Source organism: Toxorhynchites rutilus, chromosome 2 (genome assembly GCF_029784135.1).
Source record: "Toxorhynchites rutilus septentrionalis strain SRP chromosome 2, ASM2978413v1, whole genome shotgun sequence".
Classification (NCBI taxonomy): domain Eukaryota; kingdom Metazoa; phylum Arthropoda; class Insecta; order Diptera; family Culicidae; genus Toxorhynchites; species Toxorhynchites rutilus.
In genome coordinates, this window is record NC_073745.1 from 295696479 (window position 1) to 295714720 (window position 18242).

General features: G+C 39.1%; 1 protein-coding gene across 6 annotated transcripts in view; it reads left to right on the forward strand.

The window, feature by feature from the left end:
• The window catches only part of LOC129770691 (serine/threonine-protein kinase N), a 222466-nt gene that overhangs the window by 102842 nt on the left and 101382 nt on the right, over nt 1-18242 (forward strand). Inside the window, exon 1 of one of the 6 annotated variants that reach the window (XM_055773667.1) lies at nt 14890-16097. The exons of the other annotated variants lie outside the window; for them this stretch is intronic. Coding sequence (XP_055629642.1) covers nt 16017-16097 — 81 coding nt within the window. The 5' untranslated portion in view covers nt 14890-16016. Of the gene's footprint in view, nt 1-14889; nt 16098-18242 lie in introns of those variants that run through there. 6 annotated transcript variants of the gene reach the window in all.

The window sequence follows — 18242 nt, forward strand, 5'->3', positions numbered from 1 at the left end:
TACTTTTAACCAAATTACTTTCCTTAGATGGTATTTATTTCTAATAAAGATATTTAAACGATCACGTTTGTCTCGTCAAAATCTCGTATTTTTGTGGGTAGTGCATCTGAAAAAAACAGCGAACTGACTTTTTGACCTAGGACTATTTCTTTCATTTCTGCGTTGGAGTGTAAATTCGAAATTTCTGAAACGGAAGCACTTCATTCAAGAGATAAAATGTTTGTTACTTATTGACCCGAATTCAAAAACTACTTTGAAGCAATCTATTTAAATCACAAACATATTTAAATATAAGCAACTGCTTAAAAATCCATCTCAGTCATAATTGGTTAGCGATTGGTGCATGTCGTCGGCTGGCGGCACAAGCAAAATAAATATTGTGCTCGTCCCAGCCAACCTCAATTGTTACCGTGTTGAATGAATGTGCAATTTGTTTCGCCTCAGAATGCATTCTTATAATATGCACAGAGCAAGCATAGTGTAGAGCTTGCGCTAATGACCCATTCCATGAGGTTATGCACTAGAGAACCAAATTTCAAATCTAGTTTTAGGAGAAAATTCAAAACGTTATTTGTGTAAGCACTAGTTATATCATAAATTTTTTGTAGCGAATTAAGTTTTTGTGCACCAACCTTTGAGAGATGCGAGTTTAAAAAACTACATAATTGTATTTAAAATATTTTAGGTTTTCACTATTTTTATGTTTCTTGAGATATCTCTGCACATGCTTAACCAAACTTCAATGTCTATATACCATTGAATGGGTGATTAAATGCGTTTAATTTGTTTCATTTTTTTTTTCACTCATTTGTTTCACGTTTCATTTTGTAATTTATGAGAAATAAGCATTTGAAAAAACAGCGTTGTCACATCACAGAAATAGAGCATTTTTTTAGTTAATCAGATGAACATAGGTTCAAACATTTTATACTTGGGTTTCTTTGAGCAAACAATGAAGGTCAACAACCCACAAACTTTGGTTGAGATCGGTCCACAAATAGAGGAGTATCAACTGTCTCCAGTAGTTGTTGTCACGTCACTACAAGTATATGATCCATTCCAGTGTTACGTAACAACATTTTGACTCACTACAAACACTTTTTTGCGTTTTCATGAGCAAAGCACACTACCTTAAACGATGTTATAGTGAAATTAAGAAAATTTTCAACAAGAATCATCAGTTGGAAAATATTTTATAGTTAGATTGGCTTGTTGTCAGTCAAATACTTTTGTGATGTGGCAACACCTGACTTTTTGCTGTTTCGGACTGTTTTTTATTTTTTATTTTTTTATTTTTTTCCCATTTATTTATTTTAGGCTCATTAGCATTTTAGCTGTAACAGAGCCGAATTTTAATCGTGTACATGTCACATGGTTATCATATCTATAATTATAGCACATTACATTACACAGTTGCCATTCGCCAGTATTCCTTCTATACCATTGCATATGGTACATTTACACAGTAGCCATTTAGGCGTAAGAGTATTCTGTATTATATTTTTCTTCCATTATCCAGTTAGACCACCGGACAGCGGAGAAAGTTGATTGATCATTGTTGAGCTATTTATAGAACAGCAGCCCGATGTTTCTTGCAGAGCAGAGCAGTTGTATGGATGAATCGATCTAATTTCGACCGTGGATCGATCTCCATCGCTGATGATTGTTGCGTGGACGTAGCTATTCTGTAACAACACAAAGATGGTCAATGAGGGTCCTGAGTTTTGAACTCACGATCGATCGCTTACTAAGCGAACGCGCAACCAATGTGGCTACGGAGACCCCCATTTCGGACTGTTGAATATGATTGATTAATTTAATTAATTACAGTTCCGTTTAAAACATACGAATGATCTTTCTCCTACGTTTTATCAACAATATATGAGCGTAGATTCCATAATATAAGATATAATCTGATTTCAACTTCCGTTTTGCTGATGGTAGTATTGAATGCAAAAAAAAAATGGAAACCCCATACGATACGGGCTTACCAGCGGAAGTCGAATATCGTATTCCGATGCTATTTTGAAATCGAGGATGGTGACTTCCGGCTCGTTAAAAACGGATATAAAAGACCGGGAATGGCATGAAATCCCACAATACGATAGTGAATGGTAATTTTGGCATATATCCATGGGTGCGCGAAGAGGAATTTAAAAATGAATAATGTTGAGAATAATGAGAGATAGGATTTAAGTGAAAGGGGGATAATGTTTGAGTGGAAAGAACTTAGCCTTAGAGCGACGTGTGTAAAGTTATACAATGAAAGTGCACGAACAAATGCACACGTAAACATCAACGATTAACAATCAACGATCAAAGTCAACGTCAAATCAAACAATGTTCTGATAGCAAAATCAAATGCGTTCCCCCTGTAGTGAGCGCCACTCGATGAACCAGGATTGTGCTAGCCATTGATGGCAAGCGCCAGAGTGAACGTGTTTAACAATCACGATATAAAATTTTCCCAAATAAAGACATACCGTGTATTACAGGTAACAGATAGATTCAATTTATATAGCTTATTTTGATGAACATACCATAAACAATTAAAATTGCCTTGTTTCGCAATGTTTCACAATTTAAAAGAAAATAGAACTCATTTTGCACACAGGTCGAATATATTTCTTCTCTGTTTTTGAAGGAATGAAAACGTATAATGGCGCAGAAACGCTAGAATGAAAAGAGCCAGAAAAAAGTCACCATATTATTAAAATATTAAAAGCGTTATGACACCATTCATTTGACACTATCAAAAATTCAGTAAGAAGCACCGTTCCTGAGATACAAAGGAGGGTAGGTTAAGGACCACCGGTTGCCTTAGGATCCCCTATAGGATGGACTTATGGAAGGGGAAGGGGAGATCTCAGAGGAAAGTGAGAAGTATTCAGAGTAATAAAAAACATACAAAATAGTATTCCTTGCTACAACACAGTGAAATTTTTATTTAATACAACTTATTGACTGTGTGACGTGACAACGCTTCGTGGAGACTGTTTATTCGCACAGAGCGCGTTATCACGTCACAAAATGCATGCCGTCAAAATGCATGTTCTTGCGAGTTTTTTGAAAAACTGAGTGTACAGGAATCTACATTCATCTTTCATTGACAAATCATAGAACAAAGTTTATTTGTATGTTTTGAAACGGAACTGAAAATACAACATTAATGTTCAAAAGTCGGAACCCACAAAAAGACAGGTGTTGTCACGTCACAAAAGTATTGGGCTGGCAACAAGCGAATTCTTGTAGGAAATTTTCTCAATTTCACTTTAAAATCGTTTACGTTGACAACGCGGTCGAGTCTTGGATATTCCAAATTAAATTTTATTATAAATTATAATATAAATATGGGAGGAGTACGGAAATTTGTACCAAAATTTGGCGGAATGACTTGTAGGTGATTCTCGTGATGAATATCACACGGAGGAGAATCATAAAACATAATTTTTATATATAATCATAATGTTCGCTTTTCCGCAAATACATATCTTAAGTTCACAAAAAAAAATATCTTATTCATCTTTCATAATCCTACATGTTAAGTATTACTGTTTTTTCAAGGGAAATTAGCTCTCACCAGTACGACACTGGTAAAATTTAATACAACCACAAAGGGTTGAATGAAGGGAAACTGATAAGAGGAAAAACAGAGAAATAAACAAACATAGTGTAAGAAAAGATTTTATATAACACAATTGGAGCTAGAGAAAAGGTAAAATTATTTAGTAAATAAAGTGGGGAAATGAATAATAAGAGAAAAAAATAAAGGAAAATGAAAATCATGAGTTGGAGTTGGTAAGATTTTTTTTCAAAGAAAAATCTTTCATTGAAGTCAACGGGTTCAAAATTTTAGAAAACACATTGAATAGAACACAAATAATTTGAGAAAAAGGATCAAAAATCAAGTTAAAGATTCGGAAGAGAAAGGCAAAACATCAAAAAATAGGAAAGGGCGTTTCGCAGAAAAAATTGGAACATGGTTGCAATTGGGAAAAGAGAAGGCATATTGGAGTAAACGGATGGGAAAGACAATTGGAAAATGCTATAATGATTGCAATAATGATAACCTAAACAGACCGGGTGTTATTGTCCAAACTTGTTATTCTAGAAACTGAGAAATGAAAATAATTTTTTTAACTCGTTCTTTTCACTTGAGCCAGCGTTGTATGTCGGGGCTCTGCGCATACTGATAAATCGAATGTTCTGTTTCGTTCATTTCTGTTGTAGTTTCCACTCAATTTGGAAAACAGAAAGTATCATAGACCATTGAAACTTTCCTTTAGGGCTATATTTGGGTTCTAATGAATGTATGGGAAAAAATCGACCCTAAAATTTCAAAAAGTTACCCTGTACAAAATATTCACCACCTCGAAAAAACACCCAATGCCAAATTTCAGCTCAATCGGACTTAAGAGAGAGTGGCGCAAAGCGGTCAAAGTTTGAGTTTTTTAAAAATCGAAAAATCACCCAAATCAATCTAATTCATCATCATCATCATTAAGGAAATTGGGGTGTTCGAAAAAAAAATTGATGCCAAATGTGTTAAAATTGCAGGAAAACGTCGAGATCTGCTGTCATTTCGATTTTTTTTGTCAAAAATCGACACTCTGCGTTTTTTTCGGAATACGAGACGAAAAGTATGGTTTGAAAATAGTTATCTCGATTTTTCATTCAGAACATGCTGCGAAATGTTGATTTGCACGATAATATACCCTATGCAAAATATTAGCTCATTCGGACTTCATTCACTAGTGTCGCAAACGTTAAAATTTGAGTTTTTTAAAAACCGAAAAATCACCGGAAATCGGGGTTTAAAAAAAAAAAAATACAGAATATCTTAAAATTGCATGACACTTCGAAATTTTCGGTTATCTTGAATTTTTGTTTTGTCAAAAATCTACGGAAAGCGACCAAGTGCCAAAAAACATTTTTGACGTAGGATTACGTCTTTCATTTCTGTACCGGGGTGTAAGTTCAAAATTTCGAGAGAGTGACGCTGGACTGCAAGGTTTTGAACGTTAATAACTCTTTACCGGCTGAATGGAGTGGTATTATAATCACTTCACCCGAAAGATAAAATGTCAACGACTTATATGATTGTCACTTATTGGTCCAAAAAATCGTTTCAATAGCTTAAAAATTGCTTTGAAAACAAGCTATTGAAATCATAAAATCTAGCTCATTGATGATGATTGGTGATCGCAATGTGTTCTCGAACACGGACGCAAAATCTAGGCAACTAGAGAAACCGCCATAGCGAATACATGCAAGCTGTGATTTCTTTTGCTCGCTTGAATAAGTGTTTGGGAATCCATAGCGGACACACGCAAAGCGTGAGTACTTTTATTCGCATCAATTTCTGTTCTGCTTTCGCATGGAACAGTTGTCAAAAATTGTTTGCGTGTGAATGCATCCGAACGAAGGAATATTCGCACCCATTTACGCATTCGACTTGGTGTTCCCGTGATGCAATCCAACAGCATATGTTTTTTTTCTGCTTTCGCATGGAACAGTCATGAAAATTTCCACAACTCGATAAAAACGAAATGAATTTTATGCAAGGTTATACAGACTTCATTTCGTTTTCACTGTGAAATGGCATCCTCAGTGTCTATTCTGCGCATGGAGTGATCATGAATAATCTCGTGTTATTCTCACGAAAACAAAAATGTATCAAACATCTTCAGTTGCTTTTACAAGGCCACTCAAATTTCATCGGTTCGTTTCGGGAACTATCTATGTTATAACTGTTTACCTTCTCCTTGATTCGTTGGCTGGGAGAAAGCAGGAATCCACAATCCAGCAATTACACGCTCCAATTATCGCGTTCACAACCCTCCGTTTTCTTTCTAACTCCAAATCTGATACGTAGAACTTTTGCACTTAATTTCACGTACGGAATCACAAAATCCAGATTCCGTAAATTACCGAAAAAACTTCCTTTCTCGTATAAAAAATATTGCCTTTAATTTATTTTACGACTGTGGTACAAAGTTTGAACACTTCTATATTTGTCCAAGATTGGTTGGCTACTAGCTTGGCCGGCAATTTTATTGGTGTATATTAGTAACAATATTTCATTTCAGTCTGTTCCTGCATGCCTTTCTAAGTGTTTCCTTTTCGTTTGTGTTATCTATGTTATAACTATTATTTGTGGTAGTGTAGTGACAAGAGATACTCAATTTTGTGTACCGTTGTATGTAGAACAGTTATAATTTTTACTTATTTAATCCTAGATTTAAGTTTTAATTCAATGCATGTAAGTGTTGTGTATTCTTGTGTTTAATTTATACTAAACGGCTACATTACCGGCCCCCTTGAACTAGCTTCAATAATTACATTTCATTTGCACTGTTCATCAGTTGCTAATATCTACAAATTCAAATAGTTGGCAGTTCCGTAGACGTCTTTGTTCGTTGATACTCATCGAAAGGCAGTGGACAGATGCGATTGACTGCACGTTTGTATACTCCGGTCGCCGTTTTCACCGTCACCACTCGAACGACTCCGTCCAAACCTGGATGTAATCCAATGATCCTCGCTAGAGGCCAACAAAGCGGTGGCAGGTTGTCCTCTCGTAGCACGGCAATACTTCCGATTTGGATGGTGTTCATTGGCAGGTTCTTCGTTGCCACTTGCAGCTGCGTGAGGTATTGCTTGCTCCATCGTTGCCAATAACGCTGGAATATTTGCTGAGTTTTCTGGTAGTGGTCAAGTCGGTTTGTGGGTTTTGAAATGAAATTAGGTTCGGGCAAAGCTTTCATGGCTGAGCCAATCAGGAAATGTGCGGGGGTTAGCGCTTCAAATTCCGTGGGGTCATCTGATAGGGGCGACAAAGGCCGTGAGTTTAAAGTAGCGGTTATCTGAACTAAGAGGGTGGTAAAATGATCGTAACTGAGCTGTTGAAGACCGATCTCTTTCTTCAACGCAGTTTTCACGGAGCGAACGGCAGCTTCCCATAATCCTCCGAAGTTGGGAGCGCGAGGTGGGATAAACTTCCACTCAATTCCTTTCTGAGAAAGTTCGTTGCAGATGGCATTACAGCTAGTCTGGTTATTCAGCATTTCGTGTAGCTCTTTAAGTTCATTACGGGCTCCAGAGAAATTCTTGGCGTTGTCAGAATGTATCTCGGCTGGCATTCCACGGTAGCCGATGAATCGGCGCAAGATCGAAATGAAACTTTTGGTAGACAAGTCACTAGCAATCTCAAGGTGCATTGCCTTGGTTGTGAAGCAGACGAACACCGCAATATATACTTTTGTTGGAGCTGCGTTTCGACGTGCTGGCTTCAAATAAAATGGTCCACAGTAATCAACGCCAGTTATCAAGAAAGGTCGTCCTGGGCGTACGCGACCAGCGGGTAGCTGTCCCATGGGTTGCTGGATGGGCGTTGGATTAGTTCGGAAACAGCGAATGCATTTTCGAAGGACGACGTTGACGACACGCTTACCATGTACGGGCCAAAACTATTGACGTATTTCAGATAATGTTAGCTGTGGACCGCTATGAAAGTTTTGGTAATGGAAGAACTGTATAACCATATCCGTGAAAGGATGATGATCCGGTAAAACAGCGGGATGCTTGGCCGTATAACTTTCATTAGAGAAACGAAGACGTCCACCAACTCTGAGGATTCCGTAATTGTCGAGAAATGGAAATAATCTCTTGAGGTTTGATTTCCGGTCAACTCGTTGTTGTAGTTGCAGAGATTTGATCTCGTCTGGAAATCGTTCGGCTTGTGCGATGCGGGTTAGCGCCATCTTCGCTAATTGTAGTTCATCAGGAAACAGAATAATTGAATCCTTTCTATCGTTCGGGTTTCGACAATGATGAGCAAAACGAAGACAATAAGCAACAATTCGTAGTAGAGGAGGTAATGAAGATCGTAATCTGAACAGCTCATCAGGTGGTTCTTCCACTGTGACCTTGTGAACAACCTTACGAAGTTCCAACTGTTCATCAGAAATGTTGTGATCTTCGGATGAGTTAGGCCACACGTCTGTGTTATTTCGCAACCATGGGGGTCCATTCTTCCACAACTGGCTTTGCAGAAAATCGTCGATAGTCATTCCACGCGATACCAAGTCAGCCGGGTTTTCTTTTCCTGCTACATGTCGCCAAGAATGGGAGTAGGTGTAGGTTTGAATCATTGATACTCTGTTAGCCACAAACGTTTGTAATGAGTTTGGTGGAGTTCTCAGCCAATGTAGCACAATTGTACTGTCGGACCAGAATACCGTGCGTACGTTTTCCAATGAGAGAGCCTTAGTTACCTTCGAATGCAACAGAGCAGCCTCTTCGGCGGCGCAAAGTTCAAGACGAGGTAACGTCAGTCGTTTCAGCGGAGCGACACGTGATTTGGACGATAACAATTCAATTCTAACGTTCCCGGCTTCATCTGTCGTCCGTACGTATAAACACGTACCGTAGGCTAGGGTAGAAGCATCAGCAAAACTATGAAACTGAATATCAACCCATTTGGATACGAATGCGAAACGATTAATCCTTAACTCCGAAATTTTGTCCAATTGGGAGTGGAACGTCTTCCACTTTCTTTCAATGTCGACAGGAACAGGCAAGTCCCATCCTGAGTTGAGCAGAGCGAGCTCTTGCATCAGCATTTTTGCCACAATAATCACCGGTGAGATAAGTCCCAACGGGTCAAAAAGCTTGGCTATGGACGATAGAATGTTCCTTCTCGTCCATGCCTGCTCGCTTGCTGTGATGCAATAGTAGAACCGTAATTGGTCCGTCCCAGGTTCCCAGGTGATTCCCAGAGCTTTCACCTTTTCCTTGGGACTTATATCGAATGAAACTGATAAATTAGTCCCAAGATGTTCGACCGAAATGCCAGCTAGAACTTCTGGCTTATTGGAACACCATTTGCGTAAGGTGAATCCGCCTTTTTTCATCAGTGTATCAAGGTCATTTTGAAGCTGAATGGCTTCATCTACGCTGGATGCTCCACCAATATAATCATCCACGTAAAAATCTCTTATTATAGCTTTAGCAGCTTCTGGGTATCTTGCTCCTTCATCCGCCGCAAGTTGATGAAGAGCGCGAATCGCTAAAAATGACGAGGGCGTCAACCCATAAGTTACCGTTGTCAACTCAAAAACTCGTATAGGTTCATCCGGTGAGAACCGGAAGAAGATGCGCTGTAATCCGGTGTCATCATTGTGTACACGCACTTGCCGGTACATTTTTTCCGTGTCACCAACAAGTGCTGCTTCATATTTACGAAACCGAAGGAGCAGGCTGAGGAGCACATCCTGAATTATAGGACCCTTTAGAAGGGCGTCGTTCAGGGAATAACCACTATCCGTGCTGGCCGAACCATCAAATACGACGCGCACCTTTGTCGTAGTGCTGGAATCTTTAAATACCGCATGGTGCGGTAGGTAATATACCCTTTTAGCATTCGTTGCCGCTGTCTCCTCATGGATCTCCTCTTCAGTTATCTCTCTCATGTGTCCGAGATCCAAATAATCTTGCATAAATGCATTGTACTGCAAACGCATTTCCGGATTCCGTTCCAATTGCTTTTCTAACCTGTTGAATCGTGATAGTGCCATAGTGCGAGAGTTACCCAAAAGTTGATCAAAATTGACCTGCTTCGGTAAACGTACGACGTACCGACCGTTCCTTGTGCGACTGAATGTTTTTGAAAAATGATCTTCGCTGTCTTGCTCCTCTTTTGACCAAGCCACTCGATCTTCAATGCTCTCGATTTCCCAAAACTTCTGTAGCTGGATCTCCAAATTATCCGATGCTGTCGCTAAACAGCAATTAACCACCTTACTCTGCGCTTCTGAAACCTTTCCCGTTATAATCCAACCGAATACGGAGTTTATAAGCATCGGCAAACCTGGCCCTAATGTAATCTGTTTCATCCCACTCTCGAAAAGGAACCGATAGAAGTGCTCCGCTCCAATCAAAATATCGATCCGATTACTGACATTGAAGTTCGGATCAGCCAATTGTATTCCATTTGGAATCCTCCAATGTGCCACTGGTATGTGTGCCGATGGCAGTTCTGACGTAACCTTCAGAAGAACCATAAATTCCATGCCCATTGAGAAATCCTGTACCCTAGAACTGATAGTTGTGGTCACCAAGAATCTTGCTCGTGTTTCGGAATGACCAATTCCACTAATTGGTACGTTTATCGTGCGTCGTTTCAGGCCGAGTGTTTGACAGAGTCTTTCACTCAAAATGTTTGCTTGCGAGCCGCTGTCAAGCAATGCTCGGGCTAAATGTTTCCCTCCGTGTTGATCCCGTATGACCAGAACAACGGTAGACAAAAATACGCTAGAGATATTACCACCTTTGGTCCCTACGTTGTATGCTCCAACCGTACCTTGATCGTCAATTCCCTCTTCCTCATTCTCAGACTCATCCTCGTTGGTCGCTAAATTTGTTGCTATCGTATTGTCGTTTCGTTTATTCTCCGATTTGCCAAGCGGGTTAACATTGTTACCGATACTACCACTGCTCGTAGGAAATCCTGGATGGATCAGTGAGTTGTGTTTCTTTCCACAGTCTCGACAACTGAATTTTGAACTGCAATCACGCACCCAATGCCCAGACTTTAAGCAGTTGCTACACAACCGTTTGCCGTTCACGAACTGCAATTTTTCTTTCAGTGTCATTCTACTGAACTTGCCACATCGACCCAAGTAGTGCGAGTCCCCACAACAACAGCAGACTGAACCATTCTTCTCATTGTCGGTAGCGGAATGAGCTATTACTCTCTGACGTCTAACTTCCACCCTCTGCAGCGAATGACCTTTCAATTCGACGTTCGATGAAACCGCTTCCAATACCCTTGTTCGCTTCTCTAGGAAATTCACCAGAATCGTGAATGACGGATCCTTTGTTGAAGCCGCGTGATCCTCCCATAACTGGAGCGTCTTCATGTCCAATTTGGAACACATCCAGTGCACTATCATTGCACCCCAATGTTCCGTCTTCTCTCCTAGTTGTTTCAGGATCTTTAGCCGCTGTTCGAATTCATCGACCAATGTATGAATTGCCGATGACGATCCCCTCTCTACCTTTGGGTACTCCATTAGCGCTTGAAGATGCCTTTTCTTCAGCAGATACTCATTAGAGTACCGCTTCGTAATCGTATCCCATGTGATGGGATAGTTATCGTTGGTAAGTGCGAGTGACTCGATGAGTTTAGCTGCTTCTCCTTTCAACGCTGACTTGAGATAATGGAACTTTTGAACGTCACTGAGCTCCCCTGACTCATGGATCAGCGACACGTATGTCGATTTGAACGACAACCACCCTTTGTAGTCGCCGTTGAATTCCGGCGATGATATCTGCGGCAGTCGTACTCCAGTATGTGCTCCTACAGTGTGACCATTCCTCCCGATAGTACTGTTTAAATCTGGAACCTCTGTTTCCCTCGGTAATTTTTCCTGCAAGGCAGCCCGTAGCCCGTAGTACAGCTTCTCGAATTCGGAATAAGCTTTATTGCAATCCTCCTCATAAGCACCCCTTTCATCTAGCTCAGCGATATCCTCTTGCACCTCCTCGAATTCTTCGAATTTTGCCTCGATTTTGTCCAACCTCGATTGGACTTCCCCCGTATGCGTATTTGGATCAAAATCCTCTAGAAATTGAGCATGTCGTTTTAAAGAAGCGATAATCCGCTCCCGCTTTTTGACCCTTTCTTTTATTTTTTTCTCAGTCATTACCACAACCACTACCAGAACAGCAAACCGAAATATGAACGATGACGATCGAAAAATAGAAAGAAAACCAACCAAGAAGCACTGCAAGTTACCACGTAAATCGTTGGACAGGTACTCACCTGAGCCCTGTCTCTACAAGGCCTTGTATTGAAATAAATGCAGCAGTAGTGTGCAGTAGTTAAACGTGAAATAGTTGTCGCAATCCAAGAAAATATATTGTTTCCGAATAAATGCCGAAAAGTGCAACCAGCAGTGCAGACTGTGTTGCAGCACAGTGTCCTCCAATGTAAAAATTTACGTATCCTTCCGTTGTTGTAGAGCGCGAGATGAATGTCGTCACGCTTTTCCCGCCGTTGATCAAATCCAACTCCAAGTTGTTTCCAGTAAATGCAGTAGATGCAATTGTCCTCCCAGTCCGAATCGTACCGCCACGTAGTGTCAGCAGGAATTTCTGCTGACCGAATTAGTTCTGGATGCGAAGATCCTCCGATAGTAGCCAACGATGTACCGAAAAAATGTTCAATGAAGATACCATATAGCACCACTCAAAGTTTGTGATTGATTGTACAGGCACTCACCTGAGGCCAGTCCACAATTAGCCTTGAATATCCAGGAACGAAATCTTTATGTAACTCCAAATATCGGCTTCGAAATATGCAGTCCTTCCAGCGATTTGTAGAATACAGCTTTTAATGCGATGTATGTATACCACCAGTCGATTTTGTTTCATGAACCTCTCCAAGTGAACGACTTATCGAGTGTTGCAATATGGAGTCGTGTGACGTCACAAGCGGCAATCGTTTCAAGTTTATATGCAACAAAAAAAACTCAAAAGCACCAGAAAGTTTGCGCGAACAAATTGGAAAGCCACTCACCTGTGGCCTGAGAAATATAGGCCTTGTATTATTTTTTCCAACTGCTATCACGATTACTATCCGTTGTTGCGCGACTATTCCCGTGTGACAGAAGGGCGAATAGCGTATGATGATGGTATAAGCTTTCCGTTGTTGCAGGAGAGAGTGAAGTCCTCAGTCGATGAGCCTTACAACAGCAAATCCGTTGCTCCGTTGGCCTACAGCCTCTATTATTCCTCCGAACAATGTCCCACCGATTTCAATGACCTTCTCCAGTCGCTGATCCTGGTCACGGCACCACAAAATGTTTACCTTCTCCTTGATTCGTTGGCTGGGAGAAAGCAGGAATCCACAATCCAGCAATTACACGCTCCAATTATCGCGTTCACAACCCTCCGTTTTCTTTCTAACTCCAAATCTGATACGTAGAACTTTTGCACTTAATTTCACGTACGGAATCACAAAATCCAGATTCCGTAAATTACCGAAAAAACTTCCTTTCTCGTATAAAAAATATTGCCTTTAATTTATTTTACGACTGTGGTACAAAGTTTGAACACTTCTATATTTGTCCAAGATCGGTTGGCTACTAGCTTGGCCGGCAATTTTATTGGTGTATATTAGTAACAATATTTCATTTCAGTCTGTTCCTGCATGCCTTTCTAAGTGTTTCCTTTTCGTTTGTGTTATCTATGTTATAACTATTATTTGTGGTAGTGTAGTGACAAGAGATACTCAATTTTGTGTACCGTTGTATGTAGAACAGTTATAATTTTTACTTATTTAATTCTAGATTTAAGTTTTAATTCAATGCATGTAAGTGTTGTGTATTCTTGTGTTTAATTTATACTAAACGGCTACAACCAACAAGTTCGAAAGAGTTGAATTTTATGTTAATAACAATTCTATACTTATACTCATCCACCCATACACTAACAAGAAAAACTTTCAGCAATCTCTCAAAATATTCATTCATTCATGTATTAAGAATTGATTCAGATGCAATTTCAAACAAATGATTACCGAGCCAACGGTAGTCCTACGTCTACCTTGCGGTTATATCACAGATATAACCCACTTCTTGTTTTTTCACAAAAAAAAATCGAGATAACAGTAAATCTCCCCCGATTCCCTTTACTCCCCCCTTGGGGGCTTTTCGCCAATCTCCCTTAAGTCCGATTGAGCTGATATTTTGCATATGGTGTTAAAGTATTATTAAAAGAGGCATAGCAGTCACGCTTACCACTACACCACCGACATCGGGAACTCATGTTGGTCTACTGCGTTTTCATTTGTTTCAATGAGTGCGTTTTGAGCAACGAAACTTTCAATGTGAATATAAATTGCTCGAAACAATGAATGTTTCAATGCGTCCTGATAATGATGAGTGAAAACTTCTCTTCGGTGTGAGGAATGAAACGAATGAACGTGTAATGGAACGTGCGCGAAAAAAGAGCAGCAATATATTGAGCCAGCGTGAATAAGGTGCAAGACGAAATTCAGTTGGTTCATTATTGAGTGATGTTTTGTCAATGATAGTGAGAGTAAAGACTTGGTGTTTGTAATATTTTGGGAAGCTTGATTCAATGTCATCAATAGCCATTGCATTCTATCAATGCTACATCATTTATCTACGTTCTATGATTCTATTCACATGAGATTCGGAAACATATGGTCATCCCCGGTACATCCCAAAAGACAACCGAAGGTACTCGTTTATAACTATTCGAACCGGCGATACATTTCATAACTCACTTGAAACCGAGGCTCAATTTGTAAGACAAAAATATACATTGTAGGGTAGCTAGTTTCCAAGATGTGAGTTATCAATAAGTGCTTCGGATTACCCATTTTTTTGCTCTAATAGGCGCATCTTTTGAAAAAAATGAATTACAAAATATCTGGTTGCACTGACTTCTCCAAAGAACATCTTATCGCTAGGTATGAATCAATGCCCCTATTGGTAAATGATGATAGCTAGAATGTGGTGAATGTGTATGCTATGATTCATAAGGGATCGTGCATTATCGCAAGAAAGCTTATCAGAGATTTATGCTAGTGTTGGTAGTGCCAGCAGAAGCAGTTGCACTTGCGATAAACCAAAATCGCCCAATATGGCAAATGTGCCGGAGTTTCGACACGGGAATGTATCATCATAAGTAGTGTTCTGACGCGAGTTTACGTTGAGGGTTCGCGCGTTCCGGGATAAACATTCAATCTGTGTGTGGGTTCTATGGATGCCTAAACCAACTTTCTGCTCGCAGTGCTTCTTGTGTATCAACGACAACTTGGCAGTTTATATATTTTCTCAGGTGACGTCGATCTACGGAAAGCGGAAAAATATTGAGCGCTTTCGCGAAAATTTTGCCTCGCTTCAGCATCGCGAATTCTTTCGTCCTCTTCCTCACGTGCCACCACGGCAAGGGAGGAAAAAAAACAAGTGAAAATCTAAATCGATTTAGTGACGAGGCCACTAGAAGCTTAAGCCGCGATCATTGCCACGGTATGCACTTAATGGGCTACGGAAGGTGAGCAGAGAAACAGAAACAGCAACAACATGCACTAAACTTTCACTTCATTCCGTTGAAGTTATGCCGTGTTCGTCATTACCTAGCCATAATCAGATTTTTCACTGACGAACAGCTAGCCGGTCAGTCAGGCCCGTGGAAGGGATTTAATTTACGGTTTTACTATCCTAACATCGATCGTCGTGAGAAAGCAATCAACAGATAACATTTTATGGAAAGAAATTGCTTTTTTGCAAAGATTATTATGACATAAAAAAGAAATTGATTCCCGAAAGGCCACATCCTTGTGGAAGATCACTTCAATATTCACCTAATGCGCAGTCCAAGCTCAATCCAAAGCTCGCGAAGGCATCATCAAATTATTAGCGACTGGGGAAAATACATAATGACACTTAATTTTATTGAATCGCGGCTCGTTTCCGCTCTCGCGTAGTGTCGGCGCGTCGTCCTCATCCGGTTCCAAGGTTTCGCGCAGGCGACGATACGCGACGACGTCGCGTAGTGTTCCGTGATCCGAAAGTGAAACGACAACTATCTGAAATCGATAAATTGCCTTCCACGGACAACAGTCACCTGACTCAGCGAAAAATAAACCCTGCGATGCGTGCGGTAGTTACGTGAGATTCCGCGCGGAATACGAGGAAGGAAAGAGGCGCGAATTCGCGTGAAGAACGAACGTGTGTGGAGAAGTGGAGAAGTGTGGTGGAGTGAAGCGACCAGTCCTTCGGATGCTTCAGAGTGCTATGATGTGATGATGACGCCGCCCGGTGTGAACGGGCAAGCCAAATAGCCGCTCGTAACGCAATCCCTTCGAGACGATATCGTGTTTACGAAGCCGTCTTCTGGCTTCTGATTTTGGACGCCGCGAAAATCCTGGCAGAAAAGAAGAGGGTGATAAAGCCAGACACGTGGAGATAATTATCTGTATGGATCTTCAGATTGCCGAGTATCGCAAGAGGCGACGGCGAAGTCGAGTGTTTAGCACCTGTGTTAGCGCTGGGGATAAGGTATTCGTTTGTAGATAATGCAGACTCGTATTTACTTTCATTTTATCTTTAGTCTTTCTTGAAATTAAATTTTCAAAAACGAATAGGTGCCACGCCTGTAGATTCAATTGGTATTGAGCTTTCCGAGAAATACATCTGATTTATAATTCAGGTTCATGAAATGGTGGAGATACAAATGTCAACAACAAATTTCTATCATACTTAGGAGATAAGTCGTCCAAAACCGACCCCTTAAATTGTAAATGACATAAAGAATCAAAAATATTGAACACTTAGGTCAAATCAGAAGTATTGCTCTAGGACATGCTCAAAAATGGCATGGTCCTGAAGCGAATGAAGTCCTAATCTACATTCACTACCTTGAATCTTATGTGTGTCGAAACTTTAGGAATAATTGAATAAACGACCCATGTTATTTTCCTCCTTTTTCTCCAAAATGGTTTTTGACGAATTTCATGCCAACTCGACTGTCCGTTGGCAGCACCATCTCAGATAGCAATGAAACGTGGGTGTAAACAAATGGGTCTTTTAAGCAACTTTGCATACATGAAATATTAAAAAAAAAATTCGACTACTTTTTGAAAAGGGGCAAACGTATTTTCTTGATTTTTTACAAAAAAAATAACTTTAAAACTATAATACCTACAAAATTCTGATCAGAGGATAAAATGTAGGAAATTGTTTAATTTTTTATAAAAAAATATCAAATTTTTTTTTTGGAAAAAATTCGCTAAAAAAATTATTTTTAAAAATTTAAATTAATTTTTCTTATGAACGTGTTTTTTTAAATTCTCAAAAAATTTAATGAATAGCCCTTGAAATTTCCAATAAGTCGTTCATACATCGGAATATAGGCGCTTTCACAGGGAATAAGTTTTTCTAACAACCACTTTTCATGTTTTCTTTGAAAAAATTACATCTCATCCTAATTTTGTTTAAAGTCAAGATATCGAATTTTTGTCAAAATTATAGATCTTTTTGAAATATGAACTTTTGTCAAAGATGTCAACTTTCTACCTTTTATAGTTTTTGGAATATAAGGCATTTTTTTAATTGAAATAATTATGTTTTACTTGTAAATTCTTTGTGTGTAAATTCTCGCGTTTGACACGTTCTTGATATGTTTCTAAATAGTAAAAATAGGTAGCAGAGCATGTAAATCGCGATAAAACCACTATGCCCCCACTACCCCTAGTAATTTTTCAAACATTTTTTTTCAAAAACATGAAAAAGCTATTGTTTGAATAACTTTTTCCATGTAAGAGTGCCCATCTTCCGATGCATGGGTGACTTGTTTGGAAATTGTATGGGTTATTCATATCTATTTTTTTCAGAAATAAAAAAAACATGTTTTCGAGAAAAATGTATTTCAATTTTGAAAACATTTTTTTTTTCAAACGATTCTTTATTTTCAAAAATTCGCTCGATATTTTTCAATGAGAACATAAATAATTTCCTACATTTCATTCTTTGACTGAAATTTTGTAGGTCTGATAGATTTTGTGTGAGATTTTTTTTTGAAATTTTGAATTTTTTGAAAACATTTTTTCGAAAAGAAATATGGAAAGGTTGTCGTTAGAAAACCTTTTTTCCCTGTAATTATGCGTATTTCCGATGTATATACGACTTGCCGGAAATTTCAAGGGCTATTCATTTTTTTTTGAGACGCTCAAAAAAATACATTTTTGAGAAAAATTAGTTTTAATTTTTTAATTACTTTTCCTCAGCGTTTTCTTTTTAAATTTTTTGTTGGTATTTTTTTATTTTCTGAATTCCTGTATTTCATCCTTTGACCAGAATTTTATAGATATTATAGTTTTTATGTTACAATTTTTTGTAAAAAAATCAACAATTTTTTGTTGGCCCTTTTCAAAAAGTAGCCTAATTCTTTTTTTGAATATTTCAGTTATGCAAAGTTGCTCAAAAGACCCATTTGTTTACACCCACAACCTTTCACTGCTATCTGATATGGTGCTGTATTGAAGTATTGAAAGAGAACTCAATTCAAAAGCATTATTCCAAACAATCAAAGTCCTACGTTAAGCTCCCGTTCGTGCCTCTAATCTCCAACCCCTATACTTTTTTGCACTGAGTAAAGTTCCAGGATGAATTTCTCAAGTTTATAGATAACTTTTTTTCTCTCTA